General features: G+C 39.7%; 1 protein-coding gene across 3 annotated transcripts in view; it reads left to right on the top strand.

The window, feature by feature from the left end:
• The window catches only part of LOC124121190 (calcium/calmodulin-dependent protein kinase kinase 1-like), a 226473-nt gene that overhangs the window by 34464 nt on the left and 168334 nt on the right, over window positions 1-23675 (top strand). Inside the window, exon 1 of one of the 3 annotated variants that reach the window (XM_048396111.1) lies at window positions 17469-18686. The exons of 1 other annotated variant lie outside the window; for it this stretch is intronic. In XM_048396111.1, coding sequence (XP_048252068.1) covers window positions 18653-18686 — 34 coding nt within the window. In that variant the 5' untranslated portion in view covers window positions 17469-18652. Of the gene's footprint in view, window positions 1-17468; window positions 18687-23675 lie in introns of those variants that run through there. One more of the 3 variants, XM_048396108.1, reaches the window with a different exon arrangement.

Genomic DNA, 23675 nt, shown 5'->3' with positions numbered 1-23675 from the left:
ATGAATGGCTTGACCTCAAGATGCATATGAAAGATTTGAATGACAGACCAGTGGTTGATGCTTTTGAAAGTGTTTTGGCCAACTACAAGTCACAAAGCAACATGACTCACAACTTGCCTCTGGTATCAATCATGCTAACAATTTCACCAAGTACAGCTGAATGTGAAAGGATTCAGTCGGATTAATATGCTGAAAACCAATCTGAGAACATGTATGACTCAGGATACCTTGAGTAAATTGATGCATGTTAGCATTGATGGACCCTCACTGGATAAATTCAATCCTCAAAAGTCTATCCTACACTGGATGCAGAGTGGAAAAGGTACCGGGCATGTTAGCGGACACAGATGTCCAGGACCAAGAGTCAAGTCATCAACCATTACATCATGCTCTACAGAATCATCTCCAGGAGTCTCCTCTTCCACAATCACCCTGACAGAGTGACAGGCTGATGTGAAACTTTTGCTCTGAACTTTGGGGTCTGCAGTACTGTTTATTTTAACTCCCCTGCAGCTTCATTTAATTTATCAATATCACACTGACAGTGACAGACTGATGTGTCTTTCATCATAACTTAACTGTTCAAAATAACTTAAGTTATTATTCCTTAATTTATTCAATATTGTCTTACTGTGGAAATAAAAACCCAAAATAAATCTTGAAACAATTTATTTACTTTGTTTTCAGTGGTTACATGGTACATGATACATGATACATGATACATGATATTGTCTGTTCAGCATTGAGCAATCATGGCAATAGGGCAAGTGAAAAATGGGCAGGACGAGTACAAAATAAAAAGTACGAGCCCTGCTATCACAATTATATAATTCTAGAGATTAAGCAGTAGTCTAGTAGTATTCCTGTCAACTGATTAGGATGGTTGACGGGGAAGAGGACATCCATTGAAAATCTGTAGACTTTTTAGTGTGACTTGAACCATATTGCAAGAATATTGGCTATGATGTAATAGAGGTAGAATTCTAAGAATTATACACAATGATAACTATTGTTTGATTTTGACAAACAACACAGTTATTTCTTTTAATATGGTAATGAACATTGAACAATAAGTAAAGTTATGTTCAAATTAAAATTAGATTTACCAATATATCAACAATACCATGCTTGAATCTAAAATTACAGTATGTTTTTTTATGATGTTTCAATATAATGTACAGTTCAAGTTTGATTTTATCTATTTGTCTCTTGTTAAATTTGTACTTGTCACATCAGCAACACACTCCAGCTTGTAAGGATTGTAACCATGGAAACAAAATACACTATTTAAGTTGGTAAATTTATTGCCTTGGTTTCAGATATGAGTGTTTCAATGTTCATTTCTATCTGTACTGTGTCATGTAACGAATACCGTTTGTATGAACCTTGACATTTGAATTAACTGTAGATAACTAATTTGATGAAGGCTCACATTCCAATCTGTGCCACACAAAATTGATTTTTGTTATTGTATGAGGATTTTCAGTGGAGAGCCTGCATATATTGCCAGCAGCTTGAAGCTGTGAGTGAGAGTTAGTAGGATTTAGCTTGTGATTGATGATGTTCTCCCCTCTCTAGACAGCAGGATGGCATCCGACATGTTAAAGGTCTATCGGGAACACACCTTAATAGTTACAGGGGGAGCTGATGTAGGCAGTTCAGCCCGGTATCTGGAGAGCATGGAACTCTGTGTGTCTTCTGAACTTCACAAGTATAGGCTCCCTAATCACGTCAGTTGTTAGGCATTATTATTGATGAAAACTTGAAAAAAACGTGCAGATGAGCATAGCTTATGGGCAAGTGTGCAATTTTTCTCATAAAACCAACACGGGGAATTGTGTTAATTTTTTCATGACATTTTAATACAATTGAATGTTTTCAACTATTACACACAGATACAACAGTATACTTCAGTGTGAAAGACTGAGTTTTCTGAAGTTGAGAAAAGTGATATTTTCACTGCAGTGAACATAACACTTGATATTTCACAGCAATGAACAAAGCACTTTGACAGAAGTATTGTCATGCAAGAGTTACCTCCCCTTACATTGTCTCCCTTTGTAAGTAAGTGTCTGGCCCGTACACAAACTGTTGACTTCCTTTTTACTTTAGTTCCACATTGTCAAGGCAAAATAATGACAAATGGTCATTCATGGAGTTAATATCGCTTCTTGCATTTGTTGTTTTCATGAAAATGTTTTGTTATAAACTGTAAATTTCTCATTTAACTCGTCAATCAAGATTGGTCATTCATCGGTCTCGTAGCTTTTAAAAATATTTTTTTTAAAGTTGATTTTGTATAAACAAGTTTAGTGACCTCAAATATTTTGTATTGCATTTGTTTATATTTTTTTAAATATTTTGCAAACTCTGAACTACTTTTTGAGCAATTACAAGGATTTGGTGAAACTTCCCTGCATGTTAGGTTGGGAGAAATTACGTTTCAAGGTTTTGCATTTTTAATGATAAAAGTTATATTTCTGGGAGACAACTACACAAAAAGTATATATAATAAAGAAGATATTCCTTGTGTCGAGTTTCTCTCATCTCCAGGGGGATTGGGGGTGAGGAGATATCACCTTTCCTCCGTCACTCAATGAGAGAAACATGATATATCACTCGACACATGAAATATCCTGTATATCCAAGAGTAGTGTTAGCGAGGTTTGACTGAGTTAATCCAGGTTATAATACTTAACTGGGCCGTCATTCAGACTGAAAAACTGATATTCGGCTTGGATGATGCCCAGCAATGGTGTCGATTACAGAATTCCAGTCTGTTTTTAGACATGGCTGCCACAGCAATCGTAATGGAAACTCATAAAATATTAACACTACACATCTTCTGTAACCACAATATTTATGAAGATTTTGTATATATGATCCCATGCAAAGATGCCATTAAAATTGTGAACAGAATTTGATACAATTTTGAAAATGCTAAAAAAAACCTTTTTTCCCAAACTACACATCTATGCATTATCATGTTATAATTTAGGAGATATGGTGTGTGTGTTTTTGTAAAGATGATGTCAGAGATCGAACGTGAGAGAACAATCTTAGATCTAACATCAATGAAACAAAACCTTTTACAATATTAAACAAGGTCATTGACAGTCTTAATAGCATTTCTCATTATGGTATGCTTTCTTAAACGCTGGAATCAATTGTGTTGTGTGTTTGGGATGTTCTCATATGATAATGAAGGTGTGGTTTATCTTTGGTCCTGTGCACGATCATTGATTCAGTAAAAAGTGCCCTATATCATTACCTTGCTGGTTGTTTTGTACAAAGACTAATTAAATTAATTAATCTGCAAGTTTTATTGTACCACAAATAAATCTCTCCAACTTCTAATTCTTATTATGCTTTTTTAAAACTCAGAAATACATCTGTGTTTCTTAAATTAGCATTTGGCCTGACTGTAGTTTTTTACAGTGTGACAGATGACCATTTAATATCCACCAATCTGTGAACACACAATGGAAGACACCTCAAGTGATGGACTGACTTCCTAGGACAACAACCTTCACCCAGTTCATGGCAAATTAAGGTTTTTATCCAAGGCAGCGATAACATTAGTCTGATCACAGTTGCTGTAAATAACAGTGACCAGGTGTCATCCACCGTTCAGTTCCCACACAATTTCACAGAAAATATATTCACTCTATTTGATTAGACGTTGACTAATACGACTACAGCAATGAAATGTAACATAAATACTACATAGATAATCTGATCACCGTTGTACCCCAGTGACGTGGATCATTGCTGATGATACTGATCACTGGATTGTCTGGTCTATACTTGACTGTGTACATGCCACCCTCATACACTCTTACAAAAAGAAGGGGGTCATGAAATATAAATGTTATGATTGATCATAGAAGAAATAGCATCTTAAAAATGACCGCCAGGAGAGGTGCACGTTATTACCAGTATATTGGTAGATCATTATTTGAAGTACCAGTGAATACAGATGACATTATGTTTGGAAAATACCGGTATATTGCTGGTTTCAAAATCAGTCATACTTTCATCATGTTGGCAAAGTTAACATGAGTGACAAGTCGAGTTGAAATCATGAAATTGAGAAATTAGCAACTGATTCCTGTGATAACAAAAGCAAAACTATTCATGACCAGCTTCCTGCATATAATCATGATAATGTTTCTATTATATGTGTGTTGTGATCATAGGAACAACCAAGAAAATGGCTGAAGATTATTGTTGACAAAATTGTGGGTCATTTTTATTCAGGATTCATCGCTATCAGTGCTAATCTGTTGAGTACTGGCTTCCATATTGTCCATTGCAGTTTGCTAATCACCTGTCAGGACTAATTAACTGTTGGCTTCCCTTGTTAAATTTCCACCTTTGTTATCTTATTACTTTTGTTGTTCTCACAGGTACATATATATGTTCTCTGCTTTATAGCATTAATTCACCTGATGAGTGAGAAACGTGTTTCTCATAATATAGAAGTTGATTTCCATAAATTCTCTTCCTTATATGTATCACTTCTAAATGCCATTCAAAGACTTCTTTTTTATTCGGATTCAAACCTTATCACAGATAAAAGAATGCATGCAATATATTGTATGTATCGCAATACATGAATCATTATTGCTATAAATTTGCAGTAGGAAAGTCAAGCCAGTACTAACTGGCAGAGACAGAATGGTTTCGGAAACAAGGCCCAACACACCTGACACATTGCACATGGTCAAGGCAATTCCTCTATGCATGTGGGTAATGGGTCATTCTTGATTTTGGACACTTCAGTGAAATGCCGCCAATGTCTGAGCCATAAGTATTGTTGATCTCATTATCCACGGTAACATGCCTCGTCTGCAATGGGATGAAAGCCTGATAGCTACTGGCATGCTTCAAACGGGTAGAACTCGGCAAAAGGTAGCCAATATGTTCAATGTGTCTCAGTCTGTGATTTGCAGGTTTCTGCGGACACAAATTTTTAACGATTGACCCCGCTCAGGGAACCCTGAGTCAACAACATAAGTACAAAGTCTATCAATGAAAAAACAGACTTTAATAAATTGAGCCCACATACCCAATCAAATCGCTGGTCAAGTTACTGACCAGACGATTAATAATTGTCTGCATGGGTCTGTAATGATATTGGGCAGGATCACTGTGACTGGCAGAACGTCCATGGAAGCGTCACTGAACAGTACTACCAAGACCATATACTGGTGTCAGTAGTTGTGCCACTTTTGCACCATGCTGGTCCACGTTTTGTCTTTCAAGATGATTACGCTCCTGCCCAGCGTTCACATAACTGACTACCTCCAGCAGCAGCACCAGAATGCATGAGTCCTGACTTTTTACACTCAGAGCACAAATGGGACATGATCAGGATCGAGACGTGTACACAGACGTCAAAGGCCTAACTGGACCAGGCGCTGCAAGAGGAGTGTGTTGAATTCGCCATACTTCTAACCTTTTGTTTGATAGAGGCTTCAACTACTCTCGTTGGATGAAAGATTTATTCACAGAGCCGTACACATGTCTGACATCGACGATGCATGAATGTCAACAGACACATATATTCAAACATCAGGGGCAGTTAAATCTGATCATCATTTCCGGTTAACATACATGTATAAAGCATATAATAGTGCAAATAAAACGTCCATAAAATATCAATACACGGTTACTTAAGTTTACATTCTAACACCCCCACTTAAACTTAAGTCAGTAACTTGTTTTTGTTTTATTTAACATGCTACAGGCAATAAACACATATATACACATATGGTGTCTATTTGCAAACACTGCATTTCTCTCCATATTTACAAACACTGTATTTTCATACACCACTCACACTGATGAGTTTCCTCATCCTGCTACATGACACTGGTTTTGTGAACACATCCGCCACATTGCACCCTGACTCAATGTACTTCAGTTCAATCACATTGTTCTGCACTTCATTTCTGATGAAATGATATTTAATGTCAATGTGTTTTGATCTTTACTGAGTCACTGGATTTTTGGCAAGTGCTATTGCTCCCTGATTATCCACCATCAATGTTACACCTTTACACTGACCAGTCATATCTCTCCACAGCTGTCGCAGGAACTTCCCCTCTTGTATTGCTGCAGCCATTGCCATGTACTCTGCCTCGCACGTTGACAATGCCACAGTCGTCTGCTTCTTGCTTTTCCAGGATATCAAGGGTCCATTATCTTTCAACTGGAATCCGTAGCCAGTGATGCTTCTCCTGTCTGCAGATGAACCCCAGTCAGCATCACAGAATCCCACAAGTTGTAGAGGATCACATGATTTTACAAACGTCAGTCCTTGTTCAGCTGTACTTTTGATATACCTCAGAGTGTGTTTTGCCATGCCCAAATGGGTTGTTGTGGGTTTAGCCATATACTGTGACAATTTGGTCACAATATAACACAGGTCTGGTCTCGTAGCAGTCATAATATAGATCAGACTTCCAACAATCACTCTGTAGAGTCTGGGATCGCCCAGTTCAATTGCAGTTGTCTCCCTTTCTTTGTCAGCGCCGGGATCACATGGAGTTGTCTTGGGTTTACAGTCCATCATGTTGAACTTCACCAGCATCTTCTCAATATGTCTTTTCTGGTTCATTTCAACACTGTTGTTCTTCCACTTGAACTCTATTCCCAGAAACCATGACAGCTTCCCAAAGTCCTTCATCTTGAATCGCTGACACAAAGAATCTTTTATCCCATGAAGTATGTCCGTCTTCTCAGCACAAATGATGATGTCATCGACCCACACTACCATAATTACGAATGAATCTTCAGTCGTTCCGTGGTACACACAAGGGTCAGCAAGTGATTGGTTCAAATTAAGATCTTCAACCAGGAACGTGTGAAGTAAGGAATTCCAATTCCTTCCACTTTGTTTTAGGCCGTACAGGGATTTCTTCAACTTCCAAACAAGTTTCTCCCCAGTCTGTGGCTTATCTTCAAAACCTTCCGGTTGCTGCACATATATCTCACAGTCTATGGGTGCGTTCAAGTATGCTGTCTTCACATCCATCTGATGAACCACCATATCTTTCTGAACTGCAAGTTGTATCAGAGTCCGAATTGACGTCATTTTAGCAGTTGGGGCAAAAGTCTCATATAGTCGATATCAGGCACCTGTGAGTATCCCTTTGCAACATACCTTGCCTTGTATTTCTCAGAATCGGGGCAAGATTTCACAGCAAACACCCATCTTCCCCCCACTGTAGATCTACCTTCTGGTAATGTGGTGATTTCAAATGTCTCATTTTCTTTCAGAGCGTCCATCTCTTCACGCATTGCCTTCTGCCACTTGGGTGCATCACATGAAGACATTGCTGCAGAATATGATCCAGGAATACCAGCCACCTTGTAACAGTAATCCACAGTATACATTGAACTATCTTCCGTCTCAGATCCTGACAAGTCAGACCCTGTGACGTAATCCTGCAGGTACTTTGGCCTGGTGGTCTCTCTCCTGTGATATCTTCTCGTTTCCTGTTCTCTGTTACCATGTTGTTGGACTTCATTCTGCACACATTCTTGCTGTCGTTCATTTTTTTGATTCTGTTCAGTTTCCTCTCCATTTTCATTCTTCCTGTACACTAAATGTTCTTCATATTCAGGCTGAGATACACTTTCTTTATACTTTTCTGTGAACTTTACACATCTCACTCTTCTTACTTCATTTCTCTCAGGAAAGTACACAAGATAAGCAGGACTTTCTCTGTCGTATCCAACAAAGAAGCCTTTCTCACTCCGTTCGTCCAGTTTCTTTTTGTTTTGAACGAATGCAAAACACGTTATACCGAACACATGCATATTTGACAGGTTGGGCTTCTCACCTGTCATTGCTTCGAAAGGAGTAATGTTCAGTCTCTGGTTGTAACACCGATTCCTGATGTATGCTGCTGTCATAACAGCATAGGACCACAGCGACTTGGGTAATTTGGCTTCTATCAGCAGACATCTCGCCATATCAAACAGTGAACGCCAGGCACGTTCAACAGTCCCATTTTGATGTGGTGAATATGGTGAAGACTTTTGATGTCTGATGTTGTTCTTTGTGAGGATACTTCTAAACTTCTCACATGTGAACTCTGTACCGTTGTCTGACCTTATTGTTCCAACTTTTCCAAAAGGTGATATATCTGCAAGGAACTTCGCCGTTGCTGCGGCAGTATCACTCTTCTGCTTCAGGAGATACAAGGTGATTATTCCAGAATAGTCATCAACAAATGACAATACATATCGAAGGTCACCTCGAGCTGCTGGGACAATAGGTCCCGCCAAGTCACAATGAATAACTTCAAGTGGAGTTGTCGCCCTTCTGTCTGGATCTCTATTTCTCCACTGCGACATCTTCCCTTGGATACAGGTGTCACATAGCTCAGTATCTTTACCTGCTATCTTCATTCCCTTTACAATATTCTCAAGCTTCATCACATCTTTCATATTACAATGTCCAAGGATTCTGTGCCAGTCGTTGGCTGAATGCACAACACACTTGGATGGAGCAGTATTGTGCAAGAAGTACAGCTTTCCATGCTTGTGGATGTCAAACGTTGTACCATCTGGAGTCTTGACATTTGCACTCTCTGGACTGAAATGAACTGATGCGCCTTTACTTGTAGCTGCTTGCACTGAAAAAATGTCTTGGTTGAAGGATGGCACATACAAAGCATTCTCCAACACAATACGTTGTTGCCGGTTTCTTACATCACACAACAGGACGTCAGCACTCCCTCTTCCTTGTACAATACCATTCGTTCTGCTTCCATCAGCGAATTCGATGCAGTGATCTTGTGTTTTGTCATCAAATGTCAAGAACTTGGACTTGTCAGTAATGATATGGGCGGTTGCCCCACAGTCCACGAGTAGAGTATTCACACTGTCCTCACTTACACTGGCAACGTGATCAACACTGACCTTGAATATGTAGTACGAATGTTCTTGTTCTTCTTTATCACAGGCAGTCTTGGCAGAGTCTCGTCTACGACAGACCCTGGTGTCATGGGAAGAGTTCTTGCAAACATCACACCATCTACCCAATCTCTTCTGTCCACTGTAACTTGATGCGTGTTTCTTCTGTACACTATGATAACCGTCTTGTTTCTGATGTCCACGGTAACCTTTCTTTTCACCACAATCATAACCTTGATTTCTACTTCTACACTCCGATGCCCTGTGTCCTGGCTTCCCACATGAGAAACATTTAAAGTTCATGACACTGTTTTCATAATTCGGTGTAGGTTGAATCTTTTCCGTTTCTTCATAGCTTCTAAGAGCCGTTTTGAACTCGACAAACGTCACTTGCTTCTCCTTCTGCGTGATCACAGTTGAAAACGTCTTGAAAGAGGGAGGGAGTCCTTTTAGAACCATGGCTATCAATAAACTGTCACTGATTGTCTCTCCTGCAAGTTTCAACGAAGTCGATGCAGTTTCTGCTCGAATTACGTAGTCCGTAACACATTCATGGTCGCCCATCTTCAACGACGTAAGCTCTGTGTATAATGATATTATTCGTGGCTTACCCCGTCCAATGTAGTGCTCCCGTAAAATCTCCAACGCCCGTCTCCCATCGTCTTTTGCGTCCCTCATTATCAGGCTCAAACTTCTGTCATCTAAACACTGAACCAACTCAGCGAAAGCATCAGCATTTTTAGCGGCTGTTCCCGAACCTTCCTCGGGTGCTACAATCACATTATAAAGTTTCTGCAATCTCATATGTCCAAGAAATTTTACTTCCCATAATTCGTATTTTGTTTCATCTCCATCAAACAGCAAACGTTGCCTGGGCCCATAACCTGTTGAATTCGCCATACTTCTAACCTTTTGTTTGATAGAGGCTTCAACTACTCTCGTTGGATGAAAGATTTATTCACAGAGCCGTACACATGTCTGACATCGACGATGCATGAATGTCAACAGACACATATATTCAAACATCAGGGGCAGTTAAATCTGATCATCATTTCCGGTTAACATACATGTATAAAGCATATAATAGTGCAAATAAAACGTCCATAAAATATCAATACACGGTTACTTAAGTTTACATTCTAACAGAGTGGACAAGACTCCCCCCCCACCCACATCAGATTTGTCATTTGGGGATTGATTTAGGTCATGCCACGCGGTATAAACAAATGTTTGACTATGTTGGAGCATGAACCATTACTGATCTAGTCCAACGTTCATTTTTTAACTTGACACCCCTGTCGTCTTTTTTGTTTTACTGCACCCTCATTACATCAACATGTTCTGTTCATTGTCATGCTACACTTTGTCCATTACCATCAAACCGCCTCCGTGGTCTAATGGTAGAGCGTCCGCCTGGAGAGCGGAAGGTCCGGGGTTCGATCCCCAGCCGGGTCATACCAAAAGACGTTAAAAGATGGTACTTGTTGTTACCCTGTCTGGCGCTCGGCATTAAGGGGCTAAAACAAGGACTGGTCGGCTCGGAGTCAGTATACTGTGTCTGAGTGGGGTATTCATGTTAAACTGCGGCATGGTATCTCAGTGTGCTAGCACTATAAATCGGCATCAGTCCGGTCTAGTACAAGCAGCCACACACACACATACACGTGCATGCACTTCGCTATATAAGTGAAATAATCTTGGATGCGACGTTAAACCCCATTTCACCTCACCATTACCATCATTCGATACCTCTTTGTATTCCTGTAATGATCGGTTCTTTTCCAATATCCCTACTGTTTTTGGAGAGTATATGATTTGTGTGGTGTCAGGCAATAAGCAAACACTTACCTTTTTGTGAAAATTGTGTGTGTAGCAGGTGTCTGGTAGGGCAGGACATGCTTACACTTGTCGTGGACAGCTGGTGTCATCACTGATTTTCAGTGATCCTTACGTATAATTTTCATCACTATTTTGCTTTTTGTGCCCAATGGAATCTTTTTCGGGAGATAATCAAGACTGATTATACTCTGGCATTGACATGCCTGAAGTAATATTTTTGTTTGGGAAAGAAAGTCACAACTCAATGTCTGCATGTGTAATATGCACCTGCTTCTACTCAGCTGCATTTTCTGAAAGAAATATATCTTATACATAAGGCATTGCCATGAAGACTTTCAGGATTAGTACTGGGCACTACAAAAATCACATGCAGATTGTTCTAGAATTTGGTCAGGGGATGCCAATTGGAGCAGGGTACTTAACATACGGGGAAATATGGTTGTTATACTAACAATAAATTACTCATCTTTTTCAGGAGTGCTTATTTTAGTCTCATGCACTTTATAGAGTAGCGGCCAACCCTTAAAAAGAGTCTTATTTATGGAGTAACCCCTCCCCACAGTAGAACAAAGCACAACGACATTTTCCTTCACAAGATGTCATTTATGCATTAGAAAACGATGGTTTTGCTGATTTCTTTTGGTGTCAGACATGTTTTTTTGGTGGTAAAATGCACAGTTGTGTGTCAAAATTAAGTAAATCAAATAAATCAGTTTGCATATTGCAATGCTCATTTTATAAACAAAATCAGGGTGGTGACTTAGGAAACCTACAATAGAATAAATAAACAATTAGCAAAATTGTTAAAGTGGAGTTTTCGGCCAAAATGTGTCAAAAACAGGAAAAAATCACTCAATTTTCATTTTCAAATTATTACAAAACTAAAGATAATGTAACCTCCATATTGACAATCATGTCGTGTGATATCTCAAAATCTGCCTGAATGCTTTAGGAGCTTACAAAAAATTCCGCAATCAATGTAGGTATAATATAATGTATGAAAATTTAGTATATGTGATACCAGCACCCAACCCCCCCTGACAACACTAACATTCTTTTCACCAATTTGTTTCATTTCAACACATGAATCGTTTAAGCATCTTACAAATATGAGCTTCAGAAATTTGATTTATCCAATATGTGGACAAAATGGCCTCAAAGATGGCCGCCAATACAGGAAAATGACAATATTTTGTCTTCACTTCTGAATGTATGAGAAATTTAAATGTCAAAAGGTTTCAACCAGGACCTCCATCTATCGTGTTATTGTCATATATAAGATAATTATCGCCTATGTTATGTACTATACTTGCTAATCATATTGACTTAGTTTGAAGTGTCAATGCGAAGCACTTATATGTAACTTCAATATTGTCAGTAACTCATTACCAAATCCATTATTTTACTCCAATACAGTAAGATACATTTACCGGAAGTCTCTGCCACCACTGCCACTGTCACTCAAGCCCTCATGTTCATATGACATACGATCTGTCACTGCAGATGAGATGAGTGGAACATTGGTGGAACATTGTAGCTGCCTTGTCAAAGTTAACCCACAAAGATTTGTTCCTTTCAGGGACATAAATCCAAAATATATTTACAGCTAGGTATGTTTAAAACCTATTTTATACCATAACACCTTATTACAGTCTATAAATGTGGTACCATCTTATAGACACAACCCTTGAAATTCAGTATTGCAGCAGATACACGGTAACAGAACAAAATATTTTCAAAAAAGTTATAAAACATCAACACCAGAGAACAACCAGTCTAGATTGTCCACCAATACAGATTTCATTGGAAGTAACAGCAAAATAGCCATGAAAATTATATGAATAGATCAGTGAAAATCTGTGAAAAAGGTAAACATGTCCTGCCCTACCGGTAACACATGCCACTCACACAATTTGCATGAACAGTAAGCGTTGTATGTTGCCTTCCATGCAAACCGGTATGTTAATTTGTAATTACGTCTGCCGTGTACAAGTGCAGAAGGGTGTTTGGAACACAGCATGGCTTCATAGCCACAATGTTGTTTTTATGCCATGAGTAAAGATATTTCTTGGTTATATCTAGATCATATTCATTTGTTGTTACTTTTGACTACATTTGACAGTCTAGTCAAACCAAAATGTACTCAAAAGCTCAAACAACTTAACTAAGGCAGGTAAACAAAGAGAGTTCATTTGGATCCCTGCCCACGTAGGAATCTTTGGAAATGCAAATGCAGATAAAGCAGCAAAATTATCCCTTAAACTCCCAGAAATAAGCTTAAACTTACCCAGCTCAAAATCAGAAAACAAAAGTGTCACTAAACAAAAAATCAACAAAAAATGGCAAAATATATACCAAAACTCAAATAGCCAAATCAGGAAAGTACTCAAAAACCCCTAACTAAACCAAAAATACTACATTCATCCCCCCAAAACCAGGCCCCACTAAACTAAATAATCACCGTAAAATAGCTAATCTACACACAACAGGAAACTGCCCACATTGCAAACAACAAGAAACACCAGAACACATACTCATTCACTGCACACACTACCAAACACACCGAACAACACTACAGACCACCCTAAATCTTCAAACTGCACTTACACTAGAATCAATCCTAAATACACAAAATAAATTAGAAAAATTCAAAGCCTTAGGCATATACCTAATTAAAACAGGACTAATTAGTCGCATTTAAACCCCAAATAAAATATTAAAACCAAAACTACCTAATCTAACAACCACCCAACACACACAGCTCCCTTCGTTCATTCTCCACCCACTCTTGGCATTCATTCCAAATCTCAAAATTTCAAAATTACTATATAAGCAACCCCTAAAGCCCCCCTCCTGGGTTGCACAAACTCCCTTTTCGGAAACACATTAAATGGCCTGGCCAGGCCCGTGTGCGACATGCGCTTGCAGTCGGAAAGCGCACGTTAAATCTCCAAACGCACGTTAAATCTCCAAAGTAAGTAAGTAAGTAAGTAAGTAAGTAAGTAAGTAAGTAAGTAAGTAAGTAAGTAAGTAAGTAAGTAAGTAAGTAAGTAAGTAAGTAAGTAAGTAAGTAAGTGTTTACACCGGGTCGGCTTGGACACTCGACCAGATGTGTCCTCCCAAGCTCGCTATCTTACTACTCGCCTTGAGAGACCTCTCTAAGTCGCTGCCGAGGGAGCTTGTCTTCATCCTGGAGCCCTTGCTGGCCTACCGGGTTGGGGACTACTCCCTCAAGACTTCCTACAGGACCAGCACTTCCACCCTCTCCATCCCCTTTGACTTAGGTCAAAGGAAGAGGCCTCTGGGCAAAGCTCCGGCTTAGCCCAAGCCTCAGGTGGAACCTACTCCAGCCCCAACCCTTCCTGCACCCCTCCTGCACCCCTCCCGGTGCAGAAGACCAGGCCACCTAGGAAGAAGAAGTCCCCTCCAGTCTCCGACATGGAGATAGAGGAGACCCTTCCTTCCATCCCCCCGCCCCCAGTAGCAGCGCTGGAACTCGCTCCCCTCGAATTCAGAGGGGAGGAGCCCTTCCGCTCGCCTGAGGGTACTGGCCATGGGAGGAGGAAGAGGAGAGACATCCCCTCTCCTGAACGAGCCTCCCGACCAACCACCACCATCACGTCAGCAGAGTCCCAGACCTCGACGCCAATTCTGAATTACTCCAGCGCTCAGACCACCGTACCAATGCCCCCTTCACTTAGCGAGGGTCAGACTCAGACCACCCCGGTCGAGGTCAAGGACAAGGACCTTAGAGCCGTGCTACTGGGAAAGGCGGAGGGAATCCTTAGATACTATAAGGCCCATCCCAACCTCGGCGCAGACTGCATTGAGACAGCCCACGACCAGCTGTTTCCCTCCTCCAAATCCGACAGAGCCCAACTTACCCTAATCCAGTATATGGGGAAGGAAAAGTTCGAGCATGATTTCTTCAGCTTCAAAGAACTCTCTCACCTTTTCATGGATTGCGATGTGAAGGCTAGCAAGCACTTCATCTCCCACTCCGCCGCCCTCCTTGCCAAGAACCTCTTCAAGACGCCAGACCCCAGGGAACAGGCTGACGCAAAGAGACTTCTGGGAGAAAATCGCCTATAGACACCATGCTCGCCAGCCGACGCCGTGCCTTACCCCGCCTTCCTCCAACCCATGCCCAATTTTCTCCATATTATTGTATATTCTTTTATCCCCCACTCCCACCCAGCCAAACCCCCAACCCCCCTTAGCTTTATTAGATTAGGTCTGTAAAATTTATATTTTTGGGGGTCGCACTTCTTTATTTATTCTTTACGCTTTTTTGTCCCAATAGTATAAGTGCAACCCTGTGTGCAACATACGCTATAGTGTAATTATTTCACGGGGAAAGCGCACATTAAATCTCCAATGATAGGTGGATAGATAGTGTCTACAGACTTGCTCTCACCTTCCTAGGAACATGCTCAGTCCCTGGGAAGTCTATGTATGCTCACCATTGTTATATATATTTGTTAGCTACTTATATATATGATGTTCATGTAAATAAATCTGTGTATATTGTACTAGTTGTCTCTTGTTCTACCTGGCTAAGCTACCCCTTTTAGTCAGAACATGATAACCGCTATCACGCAGAAGATGCAGACATCCAGATACTCTGAGCTTGCCTTGGAAGCTGTGGCAAGATCGTGGAGACATTCATCCTCCCTTATATATGACAACAGATGGGACAAGTTCGTCCAATGGAGAAGACGACAAGGGATTATAACTAATGCTATATCCATCCCTATAGTAGCAGATTTTCTACTACATCTATGTCAAGACAACAAATTATAACATGGGACGATAGAAGGTTACAGATCAGCCCTTCATTCTGTACCTCAACATGACGCATTATCAATTGGAAACCATCCCATTCTAAACAGACTAATAAGATCCTTTCTACTAGAAGATGTTCGAAACACCTCATATCTTCCCCATGTGGAATCTATCTGTGGTACTATCAGCATTGTTAACGGAACCTTATGAGCCTGTGGCTAAAGCTACCCTACACCAAAAAGCCAGGAAAGAGTCTTTCCTCCTAGGCATGGCATCCAACATGGGGAGGAACTGACACCAGCAGCATCAGAGGGTACACCCTTGATTATTCTGTCTATTAGATGTAGGATGGATTAGAAGCACTCTGAATATCAACTGTCTCCATTAGATCGGAAGTGACGTCATCTCCGGAAATGAGAACATAACCGGAAGTGACGTCAGCACTGGAAATAGCAGAAGAGGGTTCATCTAATCAGGAAATGACGTCTTTTGGCTGAAAGAGACCTAGAGAGACCTAGAAAAGGGGGAGTGACAACAGAACCGGAAGTGACGTCATCACCAATATTAGAGTTACAAATCCAAATTTATAAAGAAATGATGTCATTAAGCAGAAATAGATTAGAAATGACAACATTGTTACAATCAAGATCAGCAAATATAATGGTAACTCTAGTGAAAATATCACATATTTTGACTGATTCTTTACACATTTCTCATTTTCAAGTCCTCAGGGGGAATTCCAGAAGATATTATCTCAAGTAGGATGAGAATCAGTAAATAATGGTTTCCAGAGGAGGATTGCTGTCAATTACACTGGGAGTTACTAGAGGCAGATCCCACCGGGGTCCTTCTGGTATATTCTGGCAGAGATGTAATAGATGTAGAGATTTCGTAAGAGTTATCAAACAATAGTTATCATTGTTAATAATTGTAAGAATACTACCTCTATTACATCCCAAATACTCACTCCCACTTCCCCAATTCATCTACTTCTAGTAGTAGATGGGGGAAAAAAGTTGCCGCCATGGCTTCGGGAGTTACGGTACTACTTGGCGACAACTAGTTGTGTGTGTAATTGACAGTGAAGAGGACATCTGTTGAAAAGTTAGTGTTAGATTGAAGCCAAAATACAGGATATATGGCAGAGATGTAACAGAGGTAGTATTCTTAGAAATATTAACAATGATAACTATTCTTTGATATTTCTTTGCAGTGAACATAACACTTCACATTTCACTGCAATGAACATCATACTGTCTACTGTCATACAATAGTTACCTCCCCTTTAATTGTCTCCTTTTATTGTAAGTGTCTCGCCTATACACAAACTGTTGACATCCATTTTATGTTAGCTCTACATTGACAAGGCAAAATAATGACAGATGGTCATTTGTGATTTAATATCACTTCTTGCTGTTTGTTATTTTCTCGAACATGTTTCGATATAAACTGTAAATTTCTCATTTAACTCATCAATCGCAAAGCACCATTTTTGTTACTTGACCACCATGTATTCTTTTGCTTCCAACAGTGGTATTGTAGTTTTCAAGAATATTTTTTGCTAAAGTTGATTTTGTATATAATCATGTCTATATGTGTGATACAGACTTTTCGTGACCCTAAATATTTTTTGTTACTTTTGTTTATATTTTTTATGAGTTTGCAAACACGAAACTTCTTTTTTCTGTTCATGACACCTTTTCAGCAAACCGATAATCGTTTTGACTGTCTAGATTGATTGATGGACCAATTATTCGATCAATCACTAAGGCTGGTTAAAGGTCAGATGAAAATAACTGAAAGTGGTTTAGAATTTATTTTTTGACATATACCTGATGAAGTCTATATTTCTTTAATCCATTTCACCAGCTGAACAACAGTAGTCAAAGGGTTGGTTAATAAATGTGGTAGATAAGCAGGTTGGATACTTCATTGAACTGTATGTTTGTTGTAAAGATTCCGTCTCCAGTGAGGATCCATGAAGTGTACACCAGACTCTGCTGTCCTCCCTATATCTGCGCTGTAAAGTTATTGTACAGCAGGTGCCTGGTTTCCACTAGTCTTTGTCAGTTGAAGGAAGGATTATTGGAAATTGGACTGCACTGCAGGCTTGGCCTGATTCATTTTCTATAATGCTCATGCTTTCCTAGATCAATGTTTGAATGTCACATGTGTCTCCCCAGTGCCTCGGCATTGCAAGTTCATCAATGTCACGTTTCTGACATTCTGGACGTGCTCACAGCTGATCAAAGTTGCATCGTGTAAGAGTGCATTACTTCAGCACCATGTGTCTTTGATTGTGCAGCTCAACCTGAAACTAGTGATTTGGAGAAACGTCTAGCATGTCATCTGATGTAAGCTTTATAGTCACTCAAAGAACACCTGGTTTGCATCTTGCAGGAATGAATCACCTTCGTTGCTGGAGTTTGTGTCGGTTTGACAGCAGCAAAATTCACACTTGCATCTCAGCGGTGATACTTGTGAGTAGCCTGTGTCCATTTGGATGATAACAGTGTGACAGACATACACAGTGTTAGCTGGGCTCCAGCATGGATGGCTTATACAGGAGACTGTATCTGGTCATTGGTAAGATAAGGAGATGTGTAATCTAACCACCATTTAATTGATGTAAAAAGTGGACTAGATGCCATTAGGCAGGTGTATTTTACCTCATGTATATCAAAGTCCACATTATTTCTAGCCAACTGCAGGAGATGGGCTTTCTGAATATTGATTATCTGATTGGCAGCAGGCAGGATTTGCTGAGGGCAAGTTTTCTATGCCAGTAAAGTGCCTTTATAATGTTGCTTAGGGGCTCTGCCGACAAGGGAAAAACAGTCTTTCACTGACAATAGCGGGCCTTTCACATGGCAGTTAATGAAGCGGAGCCGAAGCTTGATGTTGTGACATGTGGCTAGGAGCAGCAGTCAGCCAGACTAGCTGGTCGCAACTGTCAAACTGCCCCATGGATTACCTCTAATCCAGTGCTAGATGAAACATGAGCTTACTAATTCCTCTGGATAAGCCTGTGACCAAACCAGTGGTACCTACCAGCAAATGTACTTGTTGACAACTAGTGAATACTGACCACCTGGAAATGTCTCAGGACAAGTTGCAAGTTATACATGAAGGTATGTGCTTACTATGCAACAAGGTGTTTGTGTACACAGTAAACCTGTCATGCTTGAGTGGGTCGAGTGTATGGTGGCTGGGTGAATGTTGTCACTACATTTGTACATGTATGTGGCCTGGCATAGGAAGAAACAGGTGCTTGAACATGATGTTCTACATTCTTATCAGGCTTATATCTAGTGGAATAATTGCCACTGAAAGTTGTTCTTTATCTGTCAAGATTAATAAAAATATTTCTTAGTTATGTTCCGTGCCCATAGTATGTTCATTCCAACTTACATCATGTACATTACTGCTCATGGCAGGATACTTGTATGTATAGTGAAGCTGATACAAATGTTTCATGTCGTGGGCACCGCTGATAGAAATCCCAGTCACATGTTCGTCTTTTTTATGTATTGCCCAACTGAATATGTTTTTATTCATGAAAGATTTCATTCAGTCTCTCATAATTTACTACAGTTATGGATTTGGTTAAAAACATAATGTTATATATTTACCATCGATGTACCAGAGTACCAATATAATTGGTTCTTCTTGTCAGTTTGCATAACATTATGATGTACTCATATAGGTCAAAGACACCCGAGAAGAAGCCACTGAATGGGTTTATTGATTGTGTGAGAGATATTGTCAACATATATTGATATACTCTTTCAGACAGACAATGTAACTCTGTAGCAACAGTTGCAGATGAGCCTAACAACTCCATGTGTAACCAGGTTTACGTAGTCTGATCCACATGGGTAGCATGACTTGTGTAATCTTGCTTGTCTGTATTAGGCTGTTCCAACTGTTTATAGTGCAGTCTGTCTCTGTCCTGTTTGCTCACCTCTTGTTATATACATCTTAAAATATATATTTTGCATAAGCTTGATCATGTTGATAATTCCGTTCGTTTGTAAATACCACTAAAGATGCTGACCATATGCAAATGAGCACGCCATTCTCAAGACAGTTGAACACTGAAGGCCTTAAGAATTCAAACACATACATACAGTCTACACCCACCTTTCCAAATACTTCAACGTCAGGCCCTCAGTTCTTGAAAAGAATATGTGTATTTCATCATCAGTCATTAAAGTGCACGTCTCATGGGTAGGTACAGCTTTGCACAATTGTATAAATTGTAACATCCTTAATGCAAATATTGTATAGATCGTAACATTCTTCATATATCATATTCAAAACATCAAAAGTACTCGTAAATAAGGTTAATGTGCACTTGGTCATGTCCATCAATTTCAAACACTTAATGGAAAATACGGTAAAGGCGGACACTTTTTATATAGATGCTCCATATATAGTTATGTTGGAGGTTTTCTGTTTGATTACCATGTCCACAACTTACTTCAATTTGATATGCTTTTGGGGGCAGGGATGGCCAAGTCGTCTAAGGCACTGCGATTTGCTGTGCAGTGTTGCGTCCCTTGGGCACGCCAGAAACCTGTGATTGTGGGTTCGAATCCCGGTTTGCCCCGATTATGTTTCTAGGTTTGTCAGCACCATACCCGTGCTCATCTGTTTCACCGAAGTGGTAATCGTCTGAGACCTGCATCACTTCAGGCTTTCCTCCCACATTTAGCTGACACGCTGTGATATAACTGGAATACTGTTGAAAGCGGTGTTAAACCCAACTCACTCACTCACTCAGTGATATGCCTTATTAGTAACAACATTGAAGGGGCTTTCAGTTGTCTACGAAGTTGAGGACTTCAGGTACACAGGTGGTAAATGGTTTCCAAACAGGATGTTAATGATGAAACCCTAATTACAGACATTAATCTTTTAATTATTCACAATGTCAAGATCAAAGGATGTTTCACACACTCAACAATGTATGCAATGTCATTTTTGTGGGACTAACAGAAATAGCAACACATCCTGACATTCAACTAGCTGCTAAGCATCACAAGATAGATTATGTAGATACATGCTCCATGTCAGACAATGAAAACAAGTGCAGCCTTGCACTGGTAGCTTTAGGCCACGCCCCCAAATAGGTTTGTTTTGGAAGCCAATCACGGAGTGGTTTCAGCACTTTCACTTGGACATTTACTTTGTACAAATCTTATGACTTTTCCTCCATCAGGAATTGACTTAATGCATGTAGGAAAATGGATATTCACAAAATCGCATTCAAAGTTTTCACAATACTTTCACTTTAAGTAGTCGCCTGTAAATGCTTTGGGGTATGGTCTGAATTTATCCACTGCTGCCAAACATTTCTTTTAGACCATGCAGCACTTGGGCATCTGTTATCACATTAAGTATATCTCCTTCAGTGACACGTGTCACCAGACTCTCAGCAGAAGTAGGTCATGGATACCTACTGCAATGAGAAGCATACTGGTATGCTTTATTTCCTTGTTACATTGGATTACACCTTGGGTATTCATTGTGTGGCCATGACACAGGAGTTAGTGCATGTATGTTTCATATTATATCGCTAGAGGCATGGGAGACTAGATATGGCAACCATATGTGATATCATTCAACCAGATGTTCATATAACTTTCTTTTTGAGGTAGCTGAAGACTTTCTGGACATTTTGGTTTAAGATTGTACTGTATTGGACTTGAGTTTCCTGAAAAATAAGTGCTGTCATTAGACTGAAAGTGAGGCTTTTAAATTCCTCATTATGTTAGCTGGAAGCAAGACAGTGTAATCTGCTTTTGCTTTAAACAATATACCAAAGTGCTATGCTTATTGTTATTATTTTAAAATATATGTTGTAAAAGCTGCACACAAAAAACACGATATTAGAATATATTATTCCTGGTAAAAAAAAAATAGTTTCAGATGCTATTCAGATACTTCCGATCATTGCACAAATATTCCTTGAAGTTATGTTAATGGGTATTTTGTAACTGGTAGATTGGGAGAAAACGTGTGTACAACTGATTGCTGTTTCCGGCTTAGTTTGAATATGATACAAATGCACACAGTAATTTTATTCTCTGGGGATGGGATGGTGATGATGATGATGATGATGGCAGCTTAAGATCAAGATATGGCAGTAAGTTCAGACAAAAAAGACGGGACAGATATTCAAATGTACGTCATTCAGATTCCTTTAGATTTTGGTTTGGTTTGGTTTGGTTTGTTGTTTAACGCCGCACTCAGCAATATTCCAGCTATATGACGGCGGTCTGTAAATAATCGAGTCTGGACCAGACAATCCAGTGATTGATATCATGAAATCGATCCACGCAATTGGGATCGATGACATGCATCAACCAAGTCACTTTAGTAATTCACACAGAATGTACATAGGTGTTTTGTATTCAGTAATAAAGATCTATACAAAAACACTCACTTGATTTATTATTTCAACATTGTAGTTTGTTCAACTGTAGGTTCATAAGTATGATAAGTTCAAACAAAAAAATGTTTACACAGAAGGCAGTCAGATGCATTTCATGTGCAACCTACTCTTGTATGCATCAGCTCAAGTGTGAAACAAAGTGGGAAAACTTACAACAACTTTGTGAAATACCTCTGCTGATGTCACTTGCCAGGCTGGGGGATAGGGTCGGTGTGAGAGTGGATATCGGTTTACAACCACTATTCAGTGATAGATTCAGAAGGCTCTGACTTAGCAATGTGCAGGATATGTAGAGGATGTTTGGCTGGTCTTATAAACCAACCAGCTAATGTCAGGATTGTCACCTGGACAGCTCTCCAGGATAGGGTCTACATGTAAAGTGGATCTGGGCGCATTTAGTGTAAGGGTTAGCAGATGTCATAGTTTAAAACAATGAGGGATCTTCAGTGGACCTTTATCCGGTGTTGCATCAAGAATGTGGTTTAGCTTAACTGAAACTCAAAGGACCTTATGTCATGCCCTGTTGGTCCAGCGTCCATTGTGTCTTCGCCTAACACACCAAAACGTCACATACTTGTGCTAGAGGTTTAGATCTGGTCCGAATAAGCACTTGATGGCCATAACTCAGCCATTGTTCCAAATATTACGAAATTTAGCACATGTGTAGTTAGCCAGGGGGCTCCACATATATTTTGACATTGATTTGCAGATTGAGAATCTGGATCAATAAATGTAGACTTAGCCTACACAAGAAATATAACCAATGAGAAACCAATCATGTTTTTATTATTCATGTTGAGGACATTCTGGTGAAATAGGATTCATATGTCAAGCAGAAAATAGATGGCTTGTCTAGTTACTGTTCTGGCAAGTACAAACAGGAAGCCCGTAAGCCTGACAGTTACTGCTCCACAAGGATTGAAGCTGTAAGTTCATGCTGCTACCTACATAGATGCTGTCAGATTAAATATGAAATGTGCTTTTCAACAAATGTCAATGATAACCTATTTCACCTGTATGTCACTTATGTCATCTGTGTCAGTGTATCCTTCTATCTGACCTGTATCTTACTTACCTGTGACAGTGTATCCTTCTGTCTGACCTGTATCTTACTTACCTGTGACAGTGTATCCTTCTGTCTGACCTGTATCTTACTTACCTGTGACAGTGTATCCTTCTATCTGACCTGTATCTTACTTACCTGTGACAGTGTATCCTTCTGTCTGACCTGTATCTTACTTACCTGTGACAGTGTGTCCTTCTATCTGACCTGTATCTTACTTACCTGTGACAGTGTATCCTTCTATCTGACCTGTATCTTACTTACCTGTGACAGTGTGTCCTTCTATCTGACCTGTATCTTACTTACCTGTGACAGTGTATCCTTCTATCTGACCTGTATCTTACTTACCTGTGACAGTGTATCCTTCTATCTGACCTGTATCTTACTTACCTGTGACAGTGTATCCTTCTATCTGACCTGTATCTTACTTACCTGTGACAGTGTATCCTTCTATCTGACCTGTATCTTACTTACCTGTGACAGTGTATCCTTCTATCTGACCTGTATCTTACTTACCTGTGACAGTGTATCCTTCTATCTGACCTGTATCTTACTTACCTGTGACAGTGTATCCTTCTGTCTGACCTGTATCTTACT

Source organism: Haliotis rufescens, unplaced genomic scaffold, assembly GCF_023055435.1.
Source record: "Haliotis rufescens isolate VD_foot unplaced genomic scaffold, xgHalRufe1.0.p SCAF_15, whole genome shotgun sequence".
NCBI classification, from domain to species: Eukaryota; Metazoa; Mollusca; class Gastropoda; order Lepetellida; family Haliotidae; genus Haliotis; species Haliotis rufescens.
Note: the sequence above shows the minus strand (reverse complement) of the source record. Positions and strands in the feature narration are given on the sequence as shown.